We start from the raw sequence: 23,928 nt of genomic DNA, 5'->3' as shown, positions 1-23,928 counted from the left end.
ATGGTTCTTTAGGCATACAGCTGCTAATCCCTCTGACACCTGTACTGGGGAGACACCCAGAAACTAGAGAGGAAAAGGGAGAAATCAGAACAACGGGCTGAACAATAAATAAAGGAATAGAAATAGAGTCACAAGAAAGCAAAAGGAAAAACTCAAAAGATTTATTTTCTTCTTTATGCCAGCAGTTTCCAATCCTTTTTGTTACTTATTAAAACCCCAAACAAGCCTATGAATCATCAACATGAAAAAAAAAGCTATCATCTTTCACCAGTCTTCGCTCTCCCTGTTCCTAATCCTTAAATAATGACTTTTTAAGTATCTGAATGCCTAAGCCAATAATTAAGATAGTAAGCTCTAGCACGAACACACTAACTTTTGTGACCAAAGTCAGCAAAATCTGACTACAGAAGCTGTTTCCCGTACCACCGGGTCACCTTGTTAGCCAGCAGAAAAATGGGCAACAATGGAACAAGAAACGGTTTGACATGCAATCAGCAGGAACCAAATTCCTGGGTTATAAACCACCATAAACTTTTAAAACTGATTTCACAGTGGTAGAGCGTCGGCCTGGCATGCAGGAGTCCCGGGTTCGATTCCCATCCAGGGCACACAGGAGAAGCGCCCATCTGCTTCTCCATCCCTCCCCCTCTCCTTTCTCTGTCTCTCTCTTCCTCTTCCGCAGCCAAGGCTCCATTGGAGTAAAGTTGGCCCTGGGCGCTGAGGATGGCTCTGTGGCCTCCGCCTCAGGCACTAGAATGGCTCTGGTTGCAACAGAGCAACGCCCCAGATGGGCGGAGCATCGCCCCCTGGTGGGCGGGCCGGGTGGATCCCGGTGGGGCGCATGCAGGAGTCTGTCTGATGGCCTCCCGTTTCCAGCTTCAGAAAAATACAAAAAAAAACCAAAACTGATTTGAAAGAAATGAGTTTCCAGAAATGCATGAGGGATGCCACTGATGAAGGGGTCATTTCTGTCCCAGTCCCTCACCTCAGGACACAGAGGCATGTGCATTTCACCATTCATGGTGACCTGAGCCCAGAAAGCTTGCGTTTAATGAAAAACGGCAGAAACCAAGTGATTACTATGCTTAAAGAACCGATTAGAATGCACTTACTTAAATTTTCAAATTGACTTAAACTCTTAGTCAGTTCTGTTGAGGAGTGCATGGGTTTGAAGCCTTTCATAACTCAACAACTTTTTACTGAGCAGGATGAGTATGGCAGGGCTTCTCAGAGTGTGGTCCACAGACGGGCAGCATCAGTAATCATCACCTGGGCACCTGTTAGAAACGCAAATTCTGGGGCCACACTCCAGACTAAGAGAATCACAAACTCTAGGGGTGGAGCTTGGCAATCTCTGGTATAACAAGCCTTTGGGAGGTCTGGGGGTCACCCTGGTACAGTTCAAGTTGAATAACACTGTGGTTAGCATGTCTGTGAGCAGCAACAGGCAGGAACTAGGCTTTGCAGTCTGAATTCCAGCCCTGCTACGTAGCTCTGGGGAGTATTTATCCTCCCTAAGCTTCAGGCTCCTCGTACACACAGAGTGCCCGGCTCCATGCTCAGTAAACATCCTTTACATCAAGATGCGGGGCCCCAGGGCAAGTGCTGGCCACGCGTGAGGGCGCCCGCACTGCCCCTACCCTGGCTCTGAGAGTCTCCTGAAAGGACCTAATGGTGCAGCACAGGGGTTGGCTCACTTCATTTGTAAAGAGACAGATATTTAGAAGGATTATAAAAAGAAAAAAAAATCCTAGACACAGACAACAGTATGGCGATTACCCGAGAGGAAAGGGGACAGGGAGAGGTAGAAGACGGTAGAAGGGCGACAGATGCTGATGGAAGAAAACTTGACTTGGGGTGGTGAACACACAAGACAATAGGCAGATGATATATTATAGAATTGTACACTTAAAACCTGTATCATTTTATTAACCAATTCCACACCAATAAACTCAATACAAAATAGAAAAGAAAAAAATATTTAAGGCTTTATGAGGGCCACACAGTCCACATGTCCACTTCTCCAGTCTGCCACCGCAGCATGGAAGCAGACAGGCAACAGGAAGCGCATGTGTGCTGGGTTCCAACGAAACCTTCTCTGTGAACACTGATACCTGAACTTCATACATTTCCACACGATGCAATCTCATTCTTCTTTTGATTTCTTTTCAACCATTTAAAAATGCAAAACCCATTCTTAATCATGGGTATAAATAAACAGGCAGCAGGGATATCTGACCCAAAGGCTGTGGTATGGGGACCCCACAATGTTCTTGCATTAGCAAAGTTGTTAAGTATATGAGCCAGAGTCCTCATCTGTCAGGTGAAAGTAATAATGCCCATCCTGAAATGTTGTGAGTTAATAAATATCTGTACTCTACCTGGCAGGCTGACATCATTATAATGAAATGTTCATCTCATGAAAAAACACTAACGCTCTATGATCCAGGCTGACTAGGTAAAGCAGGGCAGGAATACAATGCAGAAGTATAATTAGCAAAACAGGGCTGCAGGTTTACACTTCGAGTCCCTCAAAGCACTATGGGACATACATCTATTACTATATTGCTGAATGTATACTCACTCAAATAAGCAGTAAAAAAAAAAAAAATGAAACAAATTGTACAAAGGAACTCCCATCACCTTACTCTCTTGACTTAAAAGGAAACATGTGGTATATTCTGGATGTCTAAATTGCTGCCATATGTGACTGCCCTCCTGGAGCAAAGGAATGACTCGAATAAAAGTGTATAAAGTCTGTCTCTGACCTCAAAGCCTCCAGGAGTTAACACTACCACACTAAGACCAAAGCAGCACTCCCTCAGGAGAATTCACAGCTGCTCAACATCTGGGGCTCAATGCGGCTCAGGATATAGAGAAACCTGGGACTCCATTTTAGAGGAAATTTCAAGGGTTCATCAAAGGCTCCAATGTTTCCCTGGATACAGCACTCATTAGTTGTTCATCATTTGCTTTCCTTTGGTTGCCAAGAGTCTGACAAACAAAGGTGTCCTCCCTCCTATTCCCTAACCAATCAGCAATCCCCCACCCACCCCCACGCTGCTCTCAAAGCCTTCAAGTTTATCAGCCCCTTCTGGTGGAGAGGATGACTACCTGAACAAAAACACTGTCCAATTCAGCCGCTGTGGAGCACCTCAAGCATGGCCGGTGTGACTGTGGAACCACATTTTTCATTTCATTTTATTTCACTTAATTTAAAAAACAAATATTTGGTTCAACTTTTGGAAAACTTTTAAGCATCCTAAAAGTAACTTGAAAATGTAAATCTACTTTTTCTATTGTATGTTTTATACACTCCAAATGCAAATCCAAGTATTTCTGGTGAAAATTTAGCATCCAAATTGAGGAATGTTATCATGGTAAAGTACACACCTGAATTTAAGACCTATGAAATAAGAATATAAATTCTCATTAATCATTTTTATATGAATTACATATTAAAATGAAAACGATTTGGATATACTGGGTTAAATAAAATGTACTATTATTTAATTAAATTCTGCCTGGTTCTTTTTTTTTTTGCTTTTGTATGTATGTATGATTCTTAGAAAGTGTAAAAAAAGTGCATAAGTGGCCTGCATTATAGTTCTAGTAGATAGCACTGCTCAAGAGCATTAACTAGAAGTATTGTTAAGTGTTATTGTCATTCCTCATATTCATCACAAAGCTGGACTCAGAACCAGCGCAGCTCTGACTGTGCACTCCCTACAGATCAGCCCTTCTTTCCTGTTTCCATTCCTCCCTCGCTGATAAAGCAAACCCTTCACAAACAGAGACATTTACTTCTCCGTCTTTGGTGACCAGTGCATTGTTAGGGCCAAGAACACCCCACAATGATACCAGGAATGGGAGCCCTGCTCTCCATGGATGTCTATCCCACTTGTCCCAAAGGGATAAATGGCTTCAGGACAGGCACTTGCTCATTTCAGTCCTAAACTCTAAGACGAGCCCCATGTACACATTTTAATCAAGACTCACTCCCTCCTAATGAGACCATGCACATTTTACTTTCAATTCCCTTATGATCATGATCTCCTCAGAGGAAGATGCAAATATCATTTTCATAACTGACCAAACACACAGCTAATAAATTCACTAGGAAACAAAATAGCCTCTTGATACTAGAGGGAGGTCCCTTCCAGAAAACAATTAGGCATGCAAGAATTTTCAAACCTGAGAAAATACTAAACACAGGATTGAATGAAAGTGTTACTGCAGGAATAAGACCTCAATTCCTATCTCCCAGAAGGAGAGAACTCAGTCAAGAGACAAAGTGCAACCAGTAAAGCAAGAAGTTACTGGCCGTGCAGGAATACGTTCAGAAGGGACTGGGTGGGCAACTCAGTTGAGAGAATGAGTGCCCCGATTAGCTACAGAGCTGGGGACAGTGAAACAAGGAAGCGCCTAGGAACGAAGCAACAGGAGAGCCTAGGTGGGGCTGCCTCGGTTCCCTAGAAACCTCACAGGAAAGACATGAGCGCAGGCAGGGCTGCTCTGACTCTCTGGGAAGGCAGAGAAAAGGGGCCTTGGAGACGGGTTCCGGGGTTAGCCAGGGATGAACTGCCACTGCTCACTGCTCCCCTGGTTGCTAGTCTCATGGGGTCCCTTGAAGCAGTGGTCCCCAACCCCCGGGCCGCAGACCGGTACCGGTCCGTGGGCCATTTGGTGCCGGTCCGCAGAGAAAGTATAAATAACTTACATTATTTCTGTTTTATTTATATTTAAGTCTGAACGATGTTTTATTTTTTAAAAATGACCAGATTCCCTCTGTTACATCCATCTAAGACTCACTCTTGACTCTTGTCTCGTAAGTTTGACAATTATTGATATATTTTAAAATACCACAGTTTTTACGCCGGTCGCATAATTTTATTTTGTGCATTTATCCGTCCCACCCTAAAGGCCGGTCTGTGAAAATATTTTCTGACATTAAACCAGTCCGTGGCCCAAAAAAGGTTGGGGACCACTGCCTCAAAGCTGAAGAGAAAGAGAAAGACAAGGAAAATGCACTGGGTGGGGGTGGGGGAGAGGAGGAAGAGGAAGGCCTGTGTTTCTGGAAGGAAGAGCTCTCTGGGTTTTCTATCCTAAGGACTTTTTTAAGGGTGGAGATTTTAGAGGAGGTAGCAAGGGAGGATCTCAACAGAATGTTCACCAGCTTTCGAGGTATGTCCTTTCAGGGTGGTGGTCTCCACAGATCGGTCAGTGCCAGGGCAGGGCTCAGCACCAGGGCAGTAAGTCCTTAGTCAGTGTAGCTGCTCCTGAGGTCAGCGTGGCATCGTTTGTCTGGTTTCGCTGCTTTTCTGAGCCTGATGCTGAAACACAACTGAGGCCTAGATGTTATCCCTAGGGGTTAATGCTTACAGGCTATTCTCTGGCCCCCTTGTTCATCCCCCCTCTAAGGGAATCTAAACTGCATGACTAGCAACATGAAAGGGGAGGGTCTGCAACACATGTTCAGTGATATAAAATCAAGTGGTCTAAACGGCACAGCCAGCAGCAATATGCTAGTGGAGGAAAGCTCACCGGGGGCAGAGGTCTTTTCTTTCCAGTTTTGCCCATCGCTGGGCCTGGGGATTTCCGCCCTACTGATCGTCTGTGCCTGGCCTATGGTCCTTGCTCTGGTCATGTCTACTGCCTACCACAAATATAGGTGCATATTTCTTTTTATATACTTATATTTACTACGCATATGTGGACACACAGACATTTTAATACATAAACAATAAAATGATTCAAGTACAAGGATCTCTTTTCCTGGCCCCTGAGCAATCTCTTTAGGGGTCAACTTTCCCCAACTCTCCCAAGTACCAGATGCTTGAGCTCCCACCCCTCCACATCACACAGGAAATGAGAGGCAGACCCGGAGATACAGGGTGTGGGGCCAAGGGCCCCTCTGAGAATCTCACCTACCCTGACATTGCTGTTCATTAAAGTCTCTGGATCAGCTAGGCCCAGGTCTCTCTGATTTAGTGACTTTAAATCCGTTTAAAATCAGAACCAGAGCCTATTCTCAAACCTTGAGCTGAGAAAGAGAGAACAATAGTGCAAGAACAGATAATCCCTTTACCTCATTTGAGCCATTTCCTAGAGCTACCTTCCTGCTAACAAGCCTTGTCAGAGCTGCTATCAAGAAGAATTAACCAATTTGGGGGGGTAGCTCCTCTCTCCTTCCCAACCCTGGTGGAGGTGATAATTGGCAGTAAACTGCAGACAAGGTGTACATCAGGCTGGCCAGGAACAGACAGGATCTGGATGACCCATAAACTGAATAATGAGCCTTTCAATAACCAGGAGCTAACTGCAGCTTTCTATAATGGGATCGAGGAAGCACTTGTAAATCTACTCTCTCCAATTAGAAAAATGCCATCCTCTGCTTTTCCCTGAAGCCAGGAAACAGAAAACAACGCACCCTATTCTCAGCTCTCAGGCACGAGTATGCGTTAAATTGTCACAAACGGGCAGACGTCTTCCTCCTGGGGAGGAGACTTCATAGCTTTCCCCAGTCGTCTGCTGAAGGGCTACAGGCTCCCTCTGCTCTCCTCAAATCTAAACTCTGCTGTCTCCCGCCAGCCCTCAAGACAGAGTTCCTGCATTCAAGCTGCTAATGATTAATAACACTAATAATAGTTCTGCCATGTGTGGACAGTACATTCTGCTTCACAAAGTGCCTGAAAGAGCAGTCTCTCTTTTGGACTCCAACACCACCCCAGGGGGAATCCAGGTTGGGGAGCCTGGAGCTTATATATCTTGTGGTTCTCTGGAAGAAAGTGAATATAAAATGTCAGGGTCTCTTCCCAGAGCTGAAGAGGCCCTAAACGTAAGGGTAAATCCAACACTATACCACCCCTCTCCTCTGCTCCCCAAAGAGACCTGTGAGTCTTTCAGGGCAGAAGGGTGGAGGGAGTCATGTGATTTACCCAGGGTCAAAGGGCTGTTAAGTGTTAGAAGCAGAATTAGAGCCCTCTTATCTCTCCAGTCTTTGTGGCCTCTCTATTTCCTCTAGTTCCTCTGTCACAAAGGAAACTCTGAGAAAGGAATAAATAAAAATAACACAGCTAAAAGTGATCCCCACCAGGCGGGAGTTAGGAAGCTATCTAGACTTAGTATTGCCTGGCTAGGAGATGGTGACAAACTCAAAGCCCCTACAATCACTTAATGGGCACCGAAGGTAAAAGACAGAGTATGTAACCACACTGGGCTTAGAGTAAACCCTATCTTCACCACTTGCTAACCATAGGACCTGGCACAACTCACCTTCTCTGAAGTATCTTCACTTGTAATAAAAGTTTACATGAGATGATGCATGCAAAGCACTTGGCAGAGGACCCAGTCTGAAGACTCTAACTGTTCAATAAATAGTAACTATTACTCTTTGCTGTTGTTATCAATTCATCCAAACAATACTGCTTTTACACAAGCAACTCATTCCCCAAAGTGTGCTAACAGAAGTTGCAAAAACATCTGCTCAGTCAACATAGGACTGAAAATTAGTCCGGGAAGCTACTGAGACCCCATCATTTCTTGGGCAGCAGGAAGAAATGTCATAGGAGACTTATCAGACAAAGGGCCTTGTCTGCTCTACTGACTGGGGTTATCTTCGAGTTTCAGATTTATAAGCTGTTTACCTGTGAATCTCGGTGGCTTTCCAGTCTCAGTGACGCCACGTTATTTTCAAATGCTTTGAGACCACATAGTTTGAGAACCACAAACTGTGTGGTTGTGGGTGTTGGGAATTCCTTTGTTTTGTTTTCTGCTTTCGCTTTTTTGTCTCCTTTCCCTTGGGGAACCAAAATGATCACAACGAAAAGCTAAGCCACTGCTACACTTTCCTTCTTTCTTCCTTTCAGTCCTGCTCTCTTTCCCCCCTCCCTCTAGTTTTCAAATTGGCTACAGATTTTATTTGAAAGTAGTAACAGATCTATAAGAAACAAACTGAGAATGATCTTAAAAAGCAAATTCATTGATAAACTCTGATTGACGTGCTATACGTTAGAGGGAAAATTCATGCTATATTCATGAAGAATCCAGTTGTTCACAGAGGAGGACACATTAGGTCCATGTCTATAATTGGTCCCTCAAAAAATGTTAATAACACCATGTGTACATCCCACAAACATTTAGGGACTACTTTACTGAGAGCTAGGCTAGTTCTTATTGATACCAAGTTGAGTAAGACAAGACCTTTTCTGCTTCAAGACGTAGTCAGGTGACCACCAACACTCTTACTCATATACTCCCATACCACTAGCTACACCTTTCAAAATACTTTGCATACTTGGAATTACCTGTTTAATTATTTGCCTTTTCATTGAGTCTGTAATCTTATTGAGGATAAGAACATACTCATTTACAGACTCTTAGTAAACTCTAGCTGATCAGTGATCTACTGAAAACCCCTGCCCTTTATGAGTTATAGTCAAACAAAAGACGGGTATGTAACTAGCTAGCTGACCGTCCAGGTTACTATCTGCTGCTACAGACATAAGAACCAGGACCATGGGAGCACAGAGGATGGCTGCTGAAGCAGGGGAAGGCTTGAACGCAGAGGTGACACTGAAATAACAGTGGAAAGATGAGTAGAATTTCTGTGAGTGGAACTCATAGCTAAATAGTATACAGGACTAATTATACAGCAGGTTCTGTTCTACAGGAATTAGCTCATTTATATCTTATAACCTTAAGAAGTAGGCACTATTTTTTGCTCCCATTTCACAGATGAGGAAACTGAGGCTTAGAGATCTACTACTGGAACAGTGTGGTTTGACATCAGAGCCCAAGCTCTCAATCACTATGACTATGCTATGCTTCAAAGGCATGGAGCCATGAAAGGCAGCACTACATGTACAGTCTTGAGATAAGTTTAGATGAGTGTCTGGACCGTGGGTAAGTAGTAGGTGGTCAGGCTAGTTACTGGACAGGGCCAGATTCTGAAGGAACTTGAATGCCAAGCTAAATAGTTGGGTTTATCCATCATAGCTGAGGAGCCAAAATAAGCATTTAAGCCTGCAAATGGTTTGATCAGCACTGCACTTTAGCACAAAACTCTTGAGAGTGGTATGGAAGATGGGCAAGATCGCAAGGAGCCTGGAGGAAAGGAGGCTATTTCAAAAAATCAAATACTAGGCTCTGGATGAGGCAGAGGGAATAAGGAAGGCAGAAAGGAATGGGTAGATTTGAGAGATTTTCCTAAAACAGAATTAATGCAATGCAATGAAGGATTAGGTCTGTGTCAGGGGAAGAAAGAATAAATAAAGCACCAAGTTCATAACTTGATGTGAATTCATCCAGTTTTCCACTAATCAAGATAAATGCACTACAAAGAGAGGTATCTGGTAGAGAAGATAACAGTAACTTAGCCGTGCCCCTACTGCATTATTGTCTAACTGCTTCATGTTCATAAGTCTCTTCAACTGGCAAAACCATACTCTTCTTCAAGGCAGAAATGACTCACAAGTATCTTGTGTCTGTATATCTACTCTGTGCCCACTTCAGTGTTGAAGAGAAAACTAAGCACAACTCACCAAATATTTGTTAAATATAGGCTTAAAAGATACTATGTTCAAAAACTACCTACTGATCAAAGGTAGAAATCATAGAAGAAAATATGAATAGGTTTAATACATAAAATTTTAAATTATCTGTCATTTACAAAAAAAAAAAAAGTAATAAAAATTTAAAAGTTTACTTCTCTAGTAATCAAATAAATATTTCTCTTTTGTCTATCAAATTTCAAAGGCTATTAAAATACCTCCTGCAAAGAGACTGGTCCTTGACTTGATTGTTCACAATGGCGGTTATCCAGGCGAGCTGCCTACCCAGGAGCACGGCAAGAAATGAACCCACTAGAACTCTTTTTTACTATAGTATAACTAGCCTATTCTCACTCATGTGCATCTATTTTCATATAACCCCTAGAATAACACATTGAAGGATGCATGATCATCCCCATTTCAGAAACCCAGGCAGTGAAATCAAGAAACTTACTTATGGTTATACAATTAGTAACAATTATAGCTGGTGGAGCTATAATTGAAATCCACATATTCTGACTTCAAAGCCCATGCAAGACATTGCATGGGGCATGGAGGGGGGCGTGATGCAGTGGGTAGAAGGAGTAATACTGGCTGGGACATCTAAAACCATACCAGCACAATAACTAAAAAAAAATTTAAAAAGCCCATGCACTGTGGAGTGAATATGAATTCCATAATTAGATGATTATTGAAGTAATTAACCTTCTGTTATGAAAGCCAGCTCTATGCATGGGCAGAAGAGATCCTCACTATGCACAAAATCTTGAGGGAATAATTCTGGATGCCCCCAAAGACCACCACTAGCTGTCAATGGCATGGGCTTCTCCTCTCAGCCTGTCAGAGATTCCCACTATGAGGGACACTACTGTGTAGGCAATAATGAGACTTTAATCAACCTCTCCATTCCTCAATTTTCTCCTGTGTAAAAATAGATAATCAAATCTCCTCAAAGATCTGTTGAGAAGAAGATTGGTTTTTGGCCACAGAATAAAAGGGAAACTGCCTCCAAAGTTATCTTTTTAAAACACAAGCTCCATCACAGTAAATACTATTTGAAAATATTGATACTATTTTGAAAACCCAGCTCCTACATCTTAAGCGAGAAGCCTGTCTTGATCACCCAATGAGAGTGTTTATTACTCTCTCCCTCCCTCCATGCTTGTATTACACCTTCCACAGACCTGTTATTCTTCTCATTGTAACCTAAATGTTAGCTTATTTTTCCATTCCTCTCATGATACCATAAGCCACTAGAAGATGGAGTCAATGGCTTATACATCTTGCAATGCCAACACCAAGTCCGGGACTAGCAATATAAGGGAAACTTTTTGGTTTAAAAAAAGAAACAGTCCATTATTTTAACCTCACAAAACCCTGTCAGGCAGTTATAATAATTATCTGCCTTCTACAGTGTAAGCACATTGAGGTTCCAAGTTACAGTGACTATAAAATCACACACAGGAGAACAAGCTGACACTGACGTCTGACCTCCAGGCTCTCCACTCCAACAAACATGGCCTTTCAAAGACAACAAGGGGAAAAGGTGTACAACAGATCAGCCGGCCAAGTGTGCAAAAACTGGTGTGCTACAAGAACTTTTAAAACACATACTGCCTGACTATTTGGTCAGGAGCACTAACCTCTTTTCCCTGAGATTGTCAAATAATAAAATGACAATAGTCAATATAACAATAGCCATCCAATGTGAAATTATACTTATTTTTTGGTCATATCAGCAAAAAATATATTTTGGTGTGCCACAGAATTTTAGTTTATGTGTGCCATGAGATGAAAAAGGTTGAAAATCACTGATCTAGACCATCATTGCACAAAAGTACTTTGTTTTCAAAGGTGGTGAGGACTCTGAATGGTTTAAGAACATCTTAGAAAGTCATCACCTGGGAAAATACAAGGAACAGAATTAAAGTACAGTGTGTTCGTCAAGTCACGGTACACTTTTGACCGGTCACAAGAAAGCAACAAAAGACGACAGAAATGTGAAATCTGCACCAAATAAAAGGAAAACCCTCCCAGTTTCTGTAGGATGACGTGGCAGCATGTGCACATGCACAGATGATGATATAACACCGTGTATACAGCGGAGCAGCCCACGGCTATGCCAGTCAAGATGTGGATGGTACAGAGGAAAGTTCAGTGTGTTCTGTGGCTCACTAAATTCGAATCCATGACCAAAGTGCAACGTGAATATCGGTGCGTTTATAATGAAGCGCCACCACATAGGAATAACATTACTCAGTGGGATAAGCGGTTGAAGGAAACCGGCAGTTTGGTGGAGAAACCCCATTCTGGTAGGCCATCAGTCAGTGACGAGTCTGTAGAGGCTATACGGAATAGCTACCTAAGGGCCCTAAAAAATCTGTGCGTGAGCCCACTGAATAGGTATGAAACTGGGAGAGTTTTCCTTTTATTTGGTGCAGATTTCACATTTCTATCGTCTTTTGTTGCTTTCCTGTGACCGGTCAAAAGTGCACGATGACTTTACGGATACACTGTATAAGGAATGTTGGCAGATTTGGGTCTAACTCCTGGCTCACTCCATTCTTAACAATGCTGCCTTGGACAAATCTCTTAAACTCAGAAGCCTCAGCTTCCTCATTTGTAAAATGGGGTTTTAAACAATGCTACTCACCTTGCAGGTTGTGATGTAAGGATAAAAGAATTATATGAGATGAATTGAGGATAAAGATTAATTAAACTGTGGTTATCATTATGTCAGGAAAAAATGGCGCATTTTAAAAATATTTCATCCCACTGCAACTCTGTGGAGTTGGTACAATTACTTTGATCCTATATTGAGGAACTGAGACTTAAAGACATTTAAGCAACTCATGCAAGATCACACAGGTAGCAATTGGCAGAGCCTGCATTCAGATCAAGGTCTTTCTGAGTCCAAAGCCTTTGCTTTTTGCAGGTTACCCGCATGCGTCCCAGATTAGTTTCAGAGGAGGAAAAAATAGAGGAGGGTTCAGATATGCTCCAAATTCTGAGGTCAGTATGAGACGCTAGAAAGGTTGGGATTAGATTCATGTGTAGCTTGGGATGTACACTAAAACTGTTTGGAACATGTACAAGATAAGACGGGAGAAACCAAAAGAAAGAAGACAGCCAACTATAAATGGCATGTTCAACTTCCCTTTCAGCTAATAATACAAGAAATAGTAGAGATGATTCATTCACAGTTCAGTCCTTCTTTTAAGTCTTCAAGGTAAAAATCCCATATTGTAACACTGATGTATTACTTCCTCTTGATCTTGCGACTATTTGCTGTTTACCAGAAAATGTTCCAAAACCAAACAGGAAGCATAGAAAAGTCACAGGAAATATCTGATCTCCTTTATTCTAAGGAATGGAAACAAACTCTACCAGGTTAGTCTCTTATTTGCATTATTAGCACCAAGGCATGTTGGAAGAGGTTACTAGTATAGCAGTAGATAGCTTCATATCGTCCTACAGAGAAACAGACTATTTCACAATAACGCAATAAAAAATATTTTTTTTCTGGTGTCTTCCTCTGTCATACACAGATCCCCCAAGCTTGGAACAAATAGGCCTTTGCACTTTGCCTTCAAGGCCCAAGAAAACTTCATTCTGTGAGTGTTTTTGATTCACGCATTCAGGAGTTGGATTAGGCACTGGTAGAAACAATAGTGCAGAAACAAACACTCTTCCTGTGGGATGAAAAATTCTCAAGTAAGGCACTCACTCCTAATCCTCCCACCTGATGCCACAAGGCTATGAATCCAGAAAGATGCTGAGTCCAGGCTAAGAACCCAAACTTGGAGAAAGAAAACTCAACAAAGAAGTAAGTGGTGGCTGAGCTGGCTCAGACAGAGAGTAAAATCATTTTGTTTGTTCAAATTTATGAGCAAAAGGAAGATCCGAAGTTCTCTACTAATAAATATATCCACCTGTGAACTTTTCCAAAGTAGAGCTAATGGCACATAGAGCTAACAGATCTCATAGAAAACTCATTCCTATGAGACTACCTGTAAACTCCGAAGTTTGTCTTCACATGATCAAATGCTCAGTAGAACACCCCTCTGCTCACTCTCACCCCCATTCAAAGCGCTATACCTCTTACCACCAATAATCTATACACGGTCACTTCTCCTCTCTCTGTGGTCCCAGAAAGGCCTCAGGGACCAGAGCCACAGGACCCGCGGGAGCACCCCTCCCCTCCTGCCATCCCCATTATTCGTCACACAGCCCTGCTTTCCCCCAGAGCCAACAGTCTGCAGCGCCTTCAATGCAGGCGCGACCAGACAGGAATGGTGGGAAGAGAGGCTGTGCAAGCTGCATGCTTCAGAATCTCCCCCATAAGCATTTGCCAAAGGAACAAAAAGAAGACCAGTGCCAGGAAAAGACAACTGAGATGAGGATGCAATGGGACCGCGGCTTACTCCGTGCCTCTTAGCAGCAAGAGGCTGGCCAACCATGCGTCCGAGCCACGGACCCAAGTCGTTACCTTCAGGATGCAGGCCATGACGCTCCGCTGACCCTCCTGCCACCGAGTAGCGGGTGCGCCTATGTCAGGGACAGCCCCGAGGACAGGCTGGAGGTTGATACCGTGGCAGGACCGCTCCAGTCCACATTCCCGCAGATCCAAATAAGGGGACCGCGGCGCGAGCTGCGCGGGCACAGGCCCCGCCTCCTGGGCCTCGGGCCCTCCCCCGGTCCTGTCCACTGGCTGGCGGCCCTCGAGGCCCCGCCCCTGAGTCACGTGCCGTCCTGGGCGCCAGGCTGCCCATCGGGGCTTGCTACTTTTTCTTTTCTCTTTTATTTCTGTAGATGTTCTGTCGTTCATCATATACAAAGTCAGCAGCAGGCTGGGGAGACAGAGCAGTCTTTTCTTCTTCTTGATTTGGTCTCCTCCAACAGACCAACAAAACTTGCTGACATTTCACACTTTCTAAAAAGTTGAATGGGCTGGGAATCACCCCTCTACAGGCTTCATCAAAGGATTCTTAAAAAGCAAACAAAATTCTCCCTGGGCTGTTTAAAGATAAAGCCTTCACTCTGCTTTAAAACTCTGTGATCGGCTTATCTAAAATTAATAATTTGCCATTAATAAGAGCATAAATAAGCATTAACCAAAGATGCCATAAAACTTACACTGTATTTTATGTACACACACAGACATATACATATATATGTGTGTATATATGGACATATATAATGCATTTCTCTTCGTGCTTTAAGCTTGTGTGTTTATGAAAATATGTGTAAACATAAATGTACGGTAAATAGAATATATGTATGTATATGAAAATGTATATTCTCATATAAAAACATTGATTTATATGTGTATATAAGTACAGATATAAAGTATGTGTGTGTGCATTTGTGTGCATGTGTGTATCTATAAATATATATATATATAAAGTGTGTGTGTATGTGTGTGTGTGTGTGCATGTGTGAGCGAGTGTGCGCGCACTCCCAGGCATAGACAGGACATTGCTCCCCTACTACAAGTTTAGAATTTGAATGAACTTTGTTGCAATTTCAGCAACAAAGTTAGATCCAAATGGTCCAGTTAGGCTTGGAAATCCAGAGAGCTTATTTTTCACCATACACCCTGAAGTTAGGCCAAAACAGAGAGTAATATAGTGGCTCCACTTAACAGTAGGGAGCCTGGGGAAGTGTTTCGGGTCCTATCTAGTGGTGGGATTCATCTGGTTTACACCGGTTCAGCAGAACTAATACCTAATTTTTTGTTGAGTTCAGTGAACCAGTTGTTAAAATGACACTTGTAATCGTGGTTCTCTCTAAGGTGGGTGCCTGGGCAGCTGCCCAATGTGGAAATCACAAATTTACATTCCTTACTCTTTTTTAACATTTTTCTGTGCAACAGCATATTCTAAGTGCCTATAGTAATGTTCATTCCGTTCATAGGTGAAAAAAATTTGATGGAACTATGCTTATAATGTTTTGTTTATTCATTTCATAAAACTCATTATACTTTTAAATCCAATTAAACCAACCTTACCTATAGAGGTTTAATTACCTATGCTTTAACATGTACATGAGCTAACACATTAGGGTCCTAAAAAGATTTTATAAGACAATATGAAAATATCTTAAATAACAGTTTTATTTTTTTTGTCAGGTATTATTTAATATTTTTTTCATTAATATTTTAAAACTCTTATTATCTGGTTTTGTGTACCTCTTTTATTGTTCTTATTTAAGTATTAAATGCATGAAATAAAAAACTACCATTTGGTATATCATTTTTTTATACTTAGAACTGTCATTAGGGCTGAGAACCGGTTGTTAAAGTCTTTGAATTCCACCACTGATCCTCTCTGCCCCTCCTTAGCAGACCCTCTTGGAGTGGAAGTCAACAAGGAAAGCCCAATCCCCAAGTAAGAACAAGCTAAAAGAAACAGTTATTTCTACAAGGAAAGCAACACTACACACACAGCAGAAGAAGGGAGAGAACATTCTGTGTATATACACAGATTTCTACCTACTTGGTCTGTCAGAGAAATCTTAAAACCAGGCCCAAAATATTTACCCAAAAGAGGTTTCACTTGCTAAAAGCCCTGTCTAGTTTACCTACACAGGCAGGAAAAGCTCTGTTGACTGCCACTGGCAGTGACGTCATGAAATTGGCTCACAAACAGAAGGCAGAAACCAGGCTTTCAAGGATTTGGTGTTTTATTGATGGAACATTCAGAATCATAAGAGCAAGGGGAATCACAGGAAAAGGAAGCTGAGACTGAGCACCAACTCCCTGCTCCCAAAGGCAGGTCCTCTTTTCAGTCGCCCTGAGGAAACATACCCTGCTCTCCACCCCTCCCCCAGACCCTTTTTCGTTCATTTTCAATAAGAACTCCTTGATCAGGACTGTATATTTTAAGCTGCTGTTTTTTCCCATGGCCTTCTGCGGGTCAGAAAAACTTAATATCTCATTTATGTTCAAATTCGACAAACCTTTATTGAGAGCTACTTAGAAGAAATCTTTTTTGAGCTACCACTAACTGGAGGAGGAATCATTTATTGAGATATTACTGGACCACTCAGGGATGAGAGAATGCTTTTGTGGTCTCTAACGTTGGCTCAGCTTCGGTCAAGTGGGAGAGACAAGAGATACATAATTATATAAGCTGGTAGGTTCTTTAACCAAGTGGAAGCAAAACTCTAAGGAAGGAGGGACTGGGCCTGACAGGGTAGCAGATGGGAAGGCAAGGACGGGCTGAACACATCATTCTCTGCGAAAGTCTGCAGGTCTAGGAGACCCCACAGCAGACTCTAGTGGGTAGCCTTGCAGAGCACTTCCTTGCTGGGTGACCCTGATCAAGTTTTTCAACTTCTTTGTAATCCTAAACCTACACAACAGTGTCTATCCTTGTGAGAATTAAGTGACATAATGCCTGTAAATCCACTCACCTCAGTTTCTGACTATGAACACTCCTTAGTGCTATTTATCTAAAGCAGTGGTCCCCAACCTTTTTTGGGCCATGGACCGCTTTAATATCAGAAAATATTTTCACAGACTGGCCTTTAGGGTGGGATGGATAAATGTATCACGTGACCGAGACAAGCGTCAAGAGTGAGTCTTAGACGGATGGAACAGAGGGAATCTAGTCATTTAAAAAAAAACTAAAACATCGTTCAGACTTAAATATAAATAAAACGGAAATCATGTAAGTTATTTATTCTTTCTCTGCGGACCGGTATCAAATGGCCCACAGACCGTTACCGGTCTGCGGCCCGGGGGTTGGAGAACACTGATCTAAAGAACAAAACCTTTGACTAAAGATAGCTGTGGAGAAGAGGAAAAGGATGATTGTCATTCACCTTGGCTGTCTCAGAAAAATCAACACATTCAAACATTTAGCATCTTTTGGCTTATGTGAACTGTAGTGAGGGCTTTACTATCTGTCTTCAGTACGGCTCTCTCAATTAAACGCCCGCCACTCATTAGCACACTTCCCAAAATGTTATTTTTTTTTGTTAAATCTAAAGTTATGCCTAAAAATAGATAGAAACAGAGACACATTTGTAACAACCTAAAAACAAGCTCAAGAGATTCTAGAATAAATCTGGACCAGAAGTTTTACAAAGCAATATTCACAATCATTGTTTCAGAAGGGCAGCACTTAAATGGGGGAAAAGCAGTTGGATGGGAATAAAAACAGTTTCTGAACTTATTGGAGAATGAAGGTACAGCCAGATATGTGGAAGTGTGGGAGGTGGAGGGAGGCTATGGCCAGGACTATTTTGTTTTAAAAGTGGCCAAACTACAGGAATAGCTTAGTCTAGCCCATAGATGTAGCATAGTTTTCTAAGTCTCAATTTATGTGACTTAAGGCCAAAAACCTTTTTCCAAAAATAATAATAACAGAATGGAGACTCTTTTCCATTAAATGTAATATGCTATTTGATCCTCATAACATCTATATATATGTTGGCATCCCCAGCTGGTAAGTGGGGAAACAGAGGTTTGAATCTGAGTAGTTTGACTCCTGGGTCTGCCATCTTAACAGCTATATTCAGCCGGCCACTATGTTAGGAGCCCAATCTCTACCACTTGGCACCATCCAGGCTTAGTCTGTTGTCTTACATTTGGTAGTCAGAAAATCTAGAGTATGTATCCATCCTCCTTAGGAAACATACTAGGATACAAACCCAGGTTAAATAGGTATGTGTGTGGAGAACAGGTATACCCTGAGTGTATAGGACAGGTACACTCACTCCATATCTATCAACCCCCAGCGCTGGGTCCTACTTTAACCAAGATTCTGCATATCTCTCATCCAGGTCCCCATATAACCAAACTGGTACCACTTCTGCCCCTGAAAATGACCTCCTACCCAGGACTCTCAAGCTGTATCTCACCTATGACATGGGACTTGCCATGCAGTAGCCCTTGCTTCTTTTGAAAGAGAGATCTTGGTGGGCTGTCTATATCATTGCTATCAGCCTCCCTAGGTTTCTTCTGGGCTCCAATTGGTCCATCTTTCCTCTTCTCACAGGCTTTTCACCAGTGAGATCTCAACATGCCTTAAGGCTGATAACTCATGAGTTATGACAAGTCATGGGCTAAAATGTCCTATTTAAATTCAGTTTTGCTTCATTGTAAACAACCCCATTACCAAGTAATTCAGACTTATAACACAGTTTTCTGACAGAAATAAATTAAAATGCAGGCTCCCATAACTTTTCCAATTTTATATTGTACACATATTAATTTAATATATTTATATTGAAAACAGAGTCATTTATTAAGGTTTTAATTGGATCTCAATTTTTCCCATCTAAAGGTTTTAAATGAATTCTAGATATCATAAAGGTTTTCTTATCATTCACTACATACATTATGCTTCCATAGGAAACTGTGATTGGAGAATCCATTATATAATGTTATGGGGAAGTCATTTTTTTACATTCTGAGCCAGATTAAGAAATTATTTTTTTTTTCTAGAAACCATTACACTGTTACAAATTTGACCTACAAACTTTTTTATATCCTAAAGCCCATGTCTATCTGTCCATGTCCATATGCATGTCTGTACCTATATGTGGACAAGTATGCCCATGGCTGTGCCCGGTAGGTGGACTTTTATGAGAATATATTAACATAAGGGGTTAAACTTACTCTCCATTTGGGTAGTAGATCACTCCAAAATGTCGTACATTGCATTCCCAAGACTTGAGCTTGCTGCTCTTCCAAAGCTTTGCATAGTTCTAATCCAGAATTCATTATTATCCCTGACTATACTGATATTTATCTGGGATGAACTCCAAGACAAGTTATGTATGATTGAAAATTGCATTTTAAAAGTATTACAGATTTTCTCATTCTCCCTTCATATTCTTCCTTAACTTCATCTCTGCTCTACCCTTCCTATTGGAAATTCCTACCTTTTCTCAAGAAAAAATCTGTTTTTCAAATGAACCAAAAAAAGAAAAATACTAAGCTATCTATTTTTAATTAAAAGAGAAAAAATCTGAAGTTAATGTTTTTTACCTAATTTTCATTACCTAGAAGAATGTAGGTTTTAACCAAATTTAGTTTTCTTAAGAAATTCCCCCCTAAGGCTTTTTAAAACCCTATCAATTGAAAGTAAACATGGCTGGAAGCACTGGCATGCAGTTTGAATTTGGTTTGTATTGGATTTCTCCAAGGCTGTTTGAAATCTCCATTATTAATTGAGTCTGATATTTCTTAACCACATTTCCCTGAGTTTGTTTTCTTCTTATTGTGAGGTTTTCCCCATGTGTGTTTCTCTACACTTGTCTTAGATTTCACCTCTGAGGCTTGGTAACATGCTGCCTTAAAATATGAGAGTGGAAATTTGAAATGCATCCACGGTGGATGTGATGGGAACACCCACAGGAGGGGCGCGGAGTCCAACAGCTGGCCTCCTGAAGTTTGTTTTGCCTGAGCCATTTTTTCTCTAATGATCTGGCCCTCACAAAATCTCTGGAGAAAGCTAGGACTTTTTGCTAATTCTTTGTGTCAATGCACACCCTCACTCTTTGTATCTATGTCTGAGCTCTTGTAGGAAAGGTAGAAGAGCAATCATGCTTCTAAAAAAAGGAAAAACCAAGGAGGAACCATCTAAATACACTCTTCGAGAAGCCCCAAAATACAAGGCATTGTTTCATGTCTAACGATGTGAGAATCCGGGGAAGCTGCTCACAGCAAATCTGTGTGAGGTTAGGACGGATGGACAGCTTGAGTTAAGAAGCATGCCCCCCCCAAAAAAAAAAAAAAAAAAAAAGAAGCATGTCCCATACAGAAAAGTCGTCCATTATTTTCGAGAACAAATATATATATAGGCATACATACATGTATATGTTAATAAACAGTGGGCTTAGGAATCTGAAACATTTTCCTCATTTGTTGATTTAAAAAACATTTGCCCTGGCCGGTTGGCTCAGCGGTAGAGCGTCGGCCTAGCGTGCGGAGGACCCGGGTTCGATTCCCGGCCAGGGCACACAGGAGAAGCGCCCATTTGCTTCTCTACCCCTCCGCCGCGCCTTCCTCTCTGTCTCTCTCTTCCCCTCCCGCAGCCAAGGCTCCATTGGAGCAAAGATGGCTCGGGCACTGGGGATGGCTCTGTGGCCTCTGCCTCAGGCGCTAGAGTGGCTCTGGTCTCAACATGGTGACGCCCAGGATGGGCAGAGCATCTCCCCCTGGTGGGCAGAGCGTCACCCCGTGGTGGGCATGCGGTCAGGCGCATGCGGGAGTCTGTCTGACTGTCTCTCCCTGTTTCCAGCTTCAGAAAAATGCAAAAAAAACCCCAAAACATTTGCAAGCCCAGGTGGTGTGTTTAGAAATAAGAGATAGTTGTGAATTGGCTTTCTCCCATGTTCAAAACCTTCAATAGCTCTTTATCTCCAGAGCTTGGTATACTTACAGGCCTGCCAACATTCTTTTCCCCCATTATTGCCCATTATTCTCTTACACCAGAAGTTGGCAAACTTTGTCAGTAAAGGCCTAGATAATAAATATTTTAGATCTTGTGGGCCATTTGGTCTCTGTCACGACGACTCCACTCTGCCATCGTAGTGCAGAAACAGCCGTGGAGAGTGGCTGTGCTCCAGCAGGACATTACTTATGAACACTGAAGTTTACATTTTGTATAATTTCAGTATTATGACATATTATTCTTAGTTGATCTTTTTTTTTTTCAACCACCTAAAAATGTACAATCCATTCTTGGTTCTGCAGGTGTACAAAAACAGTCTGCAGTCTAGATTTGGCCCAGTAGTCATTTGGAAACCCATCCTGATCTTCATATCCTTTATTCAGTCGGATTTCACCGTTCTTTCAAGCACAGATCAAATTCCATTTGGCCCATGATGCTTTTTCAGACCACCCTACTCTGTTACAATTTCCCCTATTTGAATTCCAGCAGTTACGGTTTGCAAAATTCTTTGGCACTCAATCACATCCTATCTGGTAGCATTTCTTCTAGCATTAACTTGTCCTATTACTTCAATCCTTATTTTTGCCTTTTATTATTGGCCTTATTTCCTGAATAGAACACAAACTTCTGGCTTATTATTTTTTTCTTTCCACCTTTATCTCTCTGAGCCCCAAGCAATTAATACACTAATTCTAAAAAGATAACTAAGGATGGCAGGTGAGAAGGTGTCAGAAACCACAAATTTATAACATTGAAAACCAGATTATCTTATTATTTTGGACACTATTGAAAGATTTTGAGAAGAGAATTGTGGATGTATTGCTAATCCCTCCACCACGTATAATAGTCTCAGATCATCTTATATTTCTCTATAAAGTATGTGTCAGACTTTTTTATTTTTTAATCAACACAGTGATTACTTGATTTAGATGGATTTTGCAGTCCATGTTTAACAATAAGAGTGGCCTGTCATTATCCCTGTGGGTGTTTTCAGTTGATTGAGAAATCAGTGAGGCTTATTCTAAGTGGAAGCTGCCTTATTTCCATCATATTTATCTGATCTTTATTCTCATTAATAATGACTTACTGACTTATGCTACATTTTTTTTCAGTTCATTCCACTTTACCTTTATTTTCATTAAAATGAAATGAAAAGGGTCTTATAAATAAATCCATTTTGTCTAATAGATGAAAAGTTCTGGATTTTCAAAGGCATCAAATGTTTAAATAACTGACTTTGCATTTTTACTGTCATTTTTGTAATTAAGAAATAGTAAGAATTTACATCTAAATAATGGCATATACTAAATAAAATCAGCCTTCCCTTTTAAGTGGTGAATTCAGCAGCATTTAAGATAAGCTCTGCATAATTTGAACACTAGATAATGTCATTTCCTTCCTGTTTCATCAGCTTACATTTTAAATTAGTTATAGTTTTCTTCATTTTTAAATGACTAACATTTGTCATTCTAAAATAGGTGAAAAATAGTAAACCAACTCTCTACCAATAAACTAACTTCCCAGTATTTTCAACAAAAGTATGTCTATTAGCACAGCCATTAAATTAACCCCAAATTTTAAAATAAACTGCATTTGTCTGAATTTATTAAAGTATTAGTATCTCTGTCCTGTGCTTTTCTTTGATCTGTTTTTTTTTTTAAACTATTCTTGGCCTTCTTATCACCCTAACTTATCTCTACCTTCTTTCACAACATACTTTACCCTTTTTTCCCGGAGAAAATTTTTCAGTTTAATGAGAAAATTAGGCCCCAGCTGGTGGCTCAGTGGATAGAGCATCAGCCCAGCTTATGGATGTCTGGGGTTCAATCCTTTGTCGGAACACACAGAAAAAGTAACCATCTGCTTCTCTCCCCAATCAACTACCCCTTCTCTCCTTCTTCCTCTCCTGCAACCAATGGCTCAACTGGTTCAAGCATCAGCCTCAGGTGCTAAAAAGAGCTCGGTACCTGAGCATCAGCCCCAGACAGGGTTGTCAGGTGGATCCAGGTTGGGCCCATGCAGAGTTCTGTCTCAATATCTCCCCCTCTTTTCATGAAAAAAAGAAAGAAAGAAAGGAAGAAAGAAAGAAAGAAAGAAAGGAAGAAAGAAAGAAAGAAAGAAAAAGAAAGAAAGAAAGAAAGAAAGAGAGAGAGAGAAAGGGAGAAAGAAAGAAAGAAAGAAAGAAAGAAAGAAAGAAAGAAAGAAAGAAAGAAAGAAAGAAAGAAAGAAAGACGGAAGGAAGGAAGGAAAGAAGGAAAGAAAGAAAGAAAGAAAGAAAGAAAGAAAGAAAGAAAGAAAGAAAGAAAGAAAGAAAGAAAGAAAGAAAGAAAGAAAACAAAAGAAAAAGAAAGAAAGAGGCCCTGGTCCGTTAGTCAGTGGTAGAGCATGGCCCAGTGTGTAGATGTCCCAGATTAAACTTCTGGTCAGAACACACAGGAAAAGTGCCCATCTGCCTCTCCACTCCTCCCCCTCACTTATCTCTCTCTCTCTCTCTCTCTCTCTCTGTCTCTCTGTCTCTCTCTCTCTCTCTTCTCCTTCTGTAGCCATGGCTCAATTGGAGCAACTTGGCCCTTTGGGGTTGAGGATGACTCTATGGCCTCTGCCTCAGGTGCTAAGAACAGCTCAGTTGCTGAGCAACAGAGCAGCACCCTAGATGGGCAGAACATCATCACCTAGTGGGCTTGCTGAGTGATCCTGGTTGAGGTGCATACAGGAATCTCTGTCCCCCTCCTCTTATTGAATTTAAAAAAAGAAAGAAAAAAAAAAGAAAATTAAAGACCAACGGAGATATTTTACCTTGAGAAAATATTAGTTTGCCTGACCTGTGGTGGCGCAGTGGGTAAAGCGTCGACCTGGAATGCTGAGGTCGCCAGCTCAAAACCCTGGGCTTGCCTGGTCAAGGCACATATGGGAGTTGATGCTTCCTGCTCCTCCCCCCCTTCTCTCTCTCTCTCTCTCTCACACACACA

General features: G+C 41.6%; 1 protein-coding gene across 2 annotated transcripts in view; it reads right to left on the bottom strand.

Annotated features, from left to right (window-relative positions):
- ST6GALNAC3 (ST6 N-acetylgalactosaminide alpha-2,6-sialyltransferase 3) overlaps positions 1-14,199 on the bottom strand; it is a 598,932-nt gene extending 584,733 nt beyond the window's left edge. For both annotated transcript variants that reach the window (XM_066376584.1, XM_066376585.1), the window contains exon 1: positions 14,041-14,199. In XM_066376584.1, coding sequence (XP_066232681.1) covers positions 14,041-14,058 — 18 coding nt within the window. In that variant the 5' untranslated portion in view covers positions 14,059-14,199. The remainder of the gene's footprint in view (positions 1-14,040) is intronic.
- Positions 14,200-23,928: the final 9,729 nt, after the last annotated feature.

The sequence above is a fragment of the Saccopteryx leptura genome, chromosome 3, assembly GCF_036850995.1.
Source record: "Saccopteryx leptura isolate mSacLep1 chromosome 3, mSacLep1_pri_phased_curated, whole genome shotgun sequence".
Lineage (NCBI taxonomy): Eukaryota > Metazoa > Chordata > Mammalia > Chiroptera > Emballonuridae > Saccopteryx > Saccopteryx leptura.
Note: the sequence above shows the minus strand (reverse complement) of the source record. Positions and strands in the feature narration are given on the sequence as shown.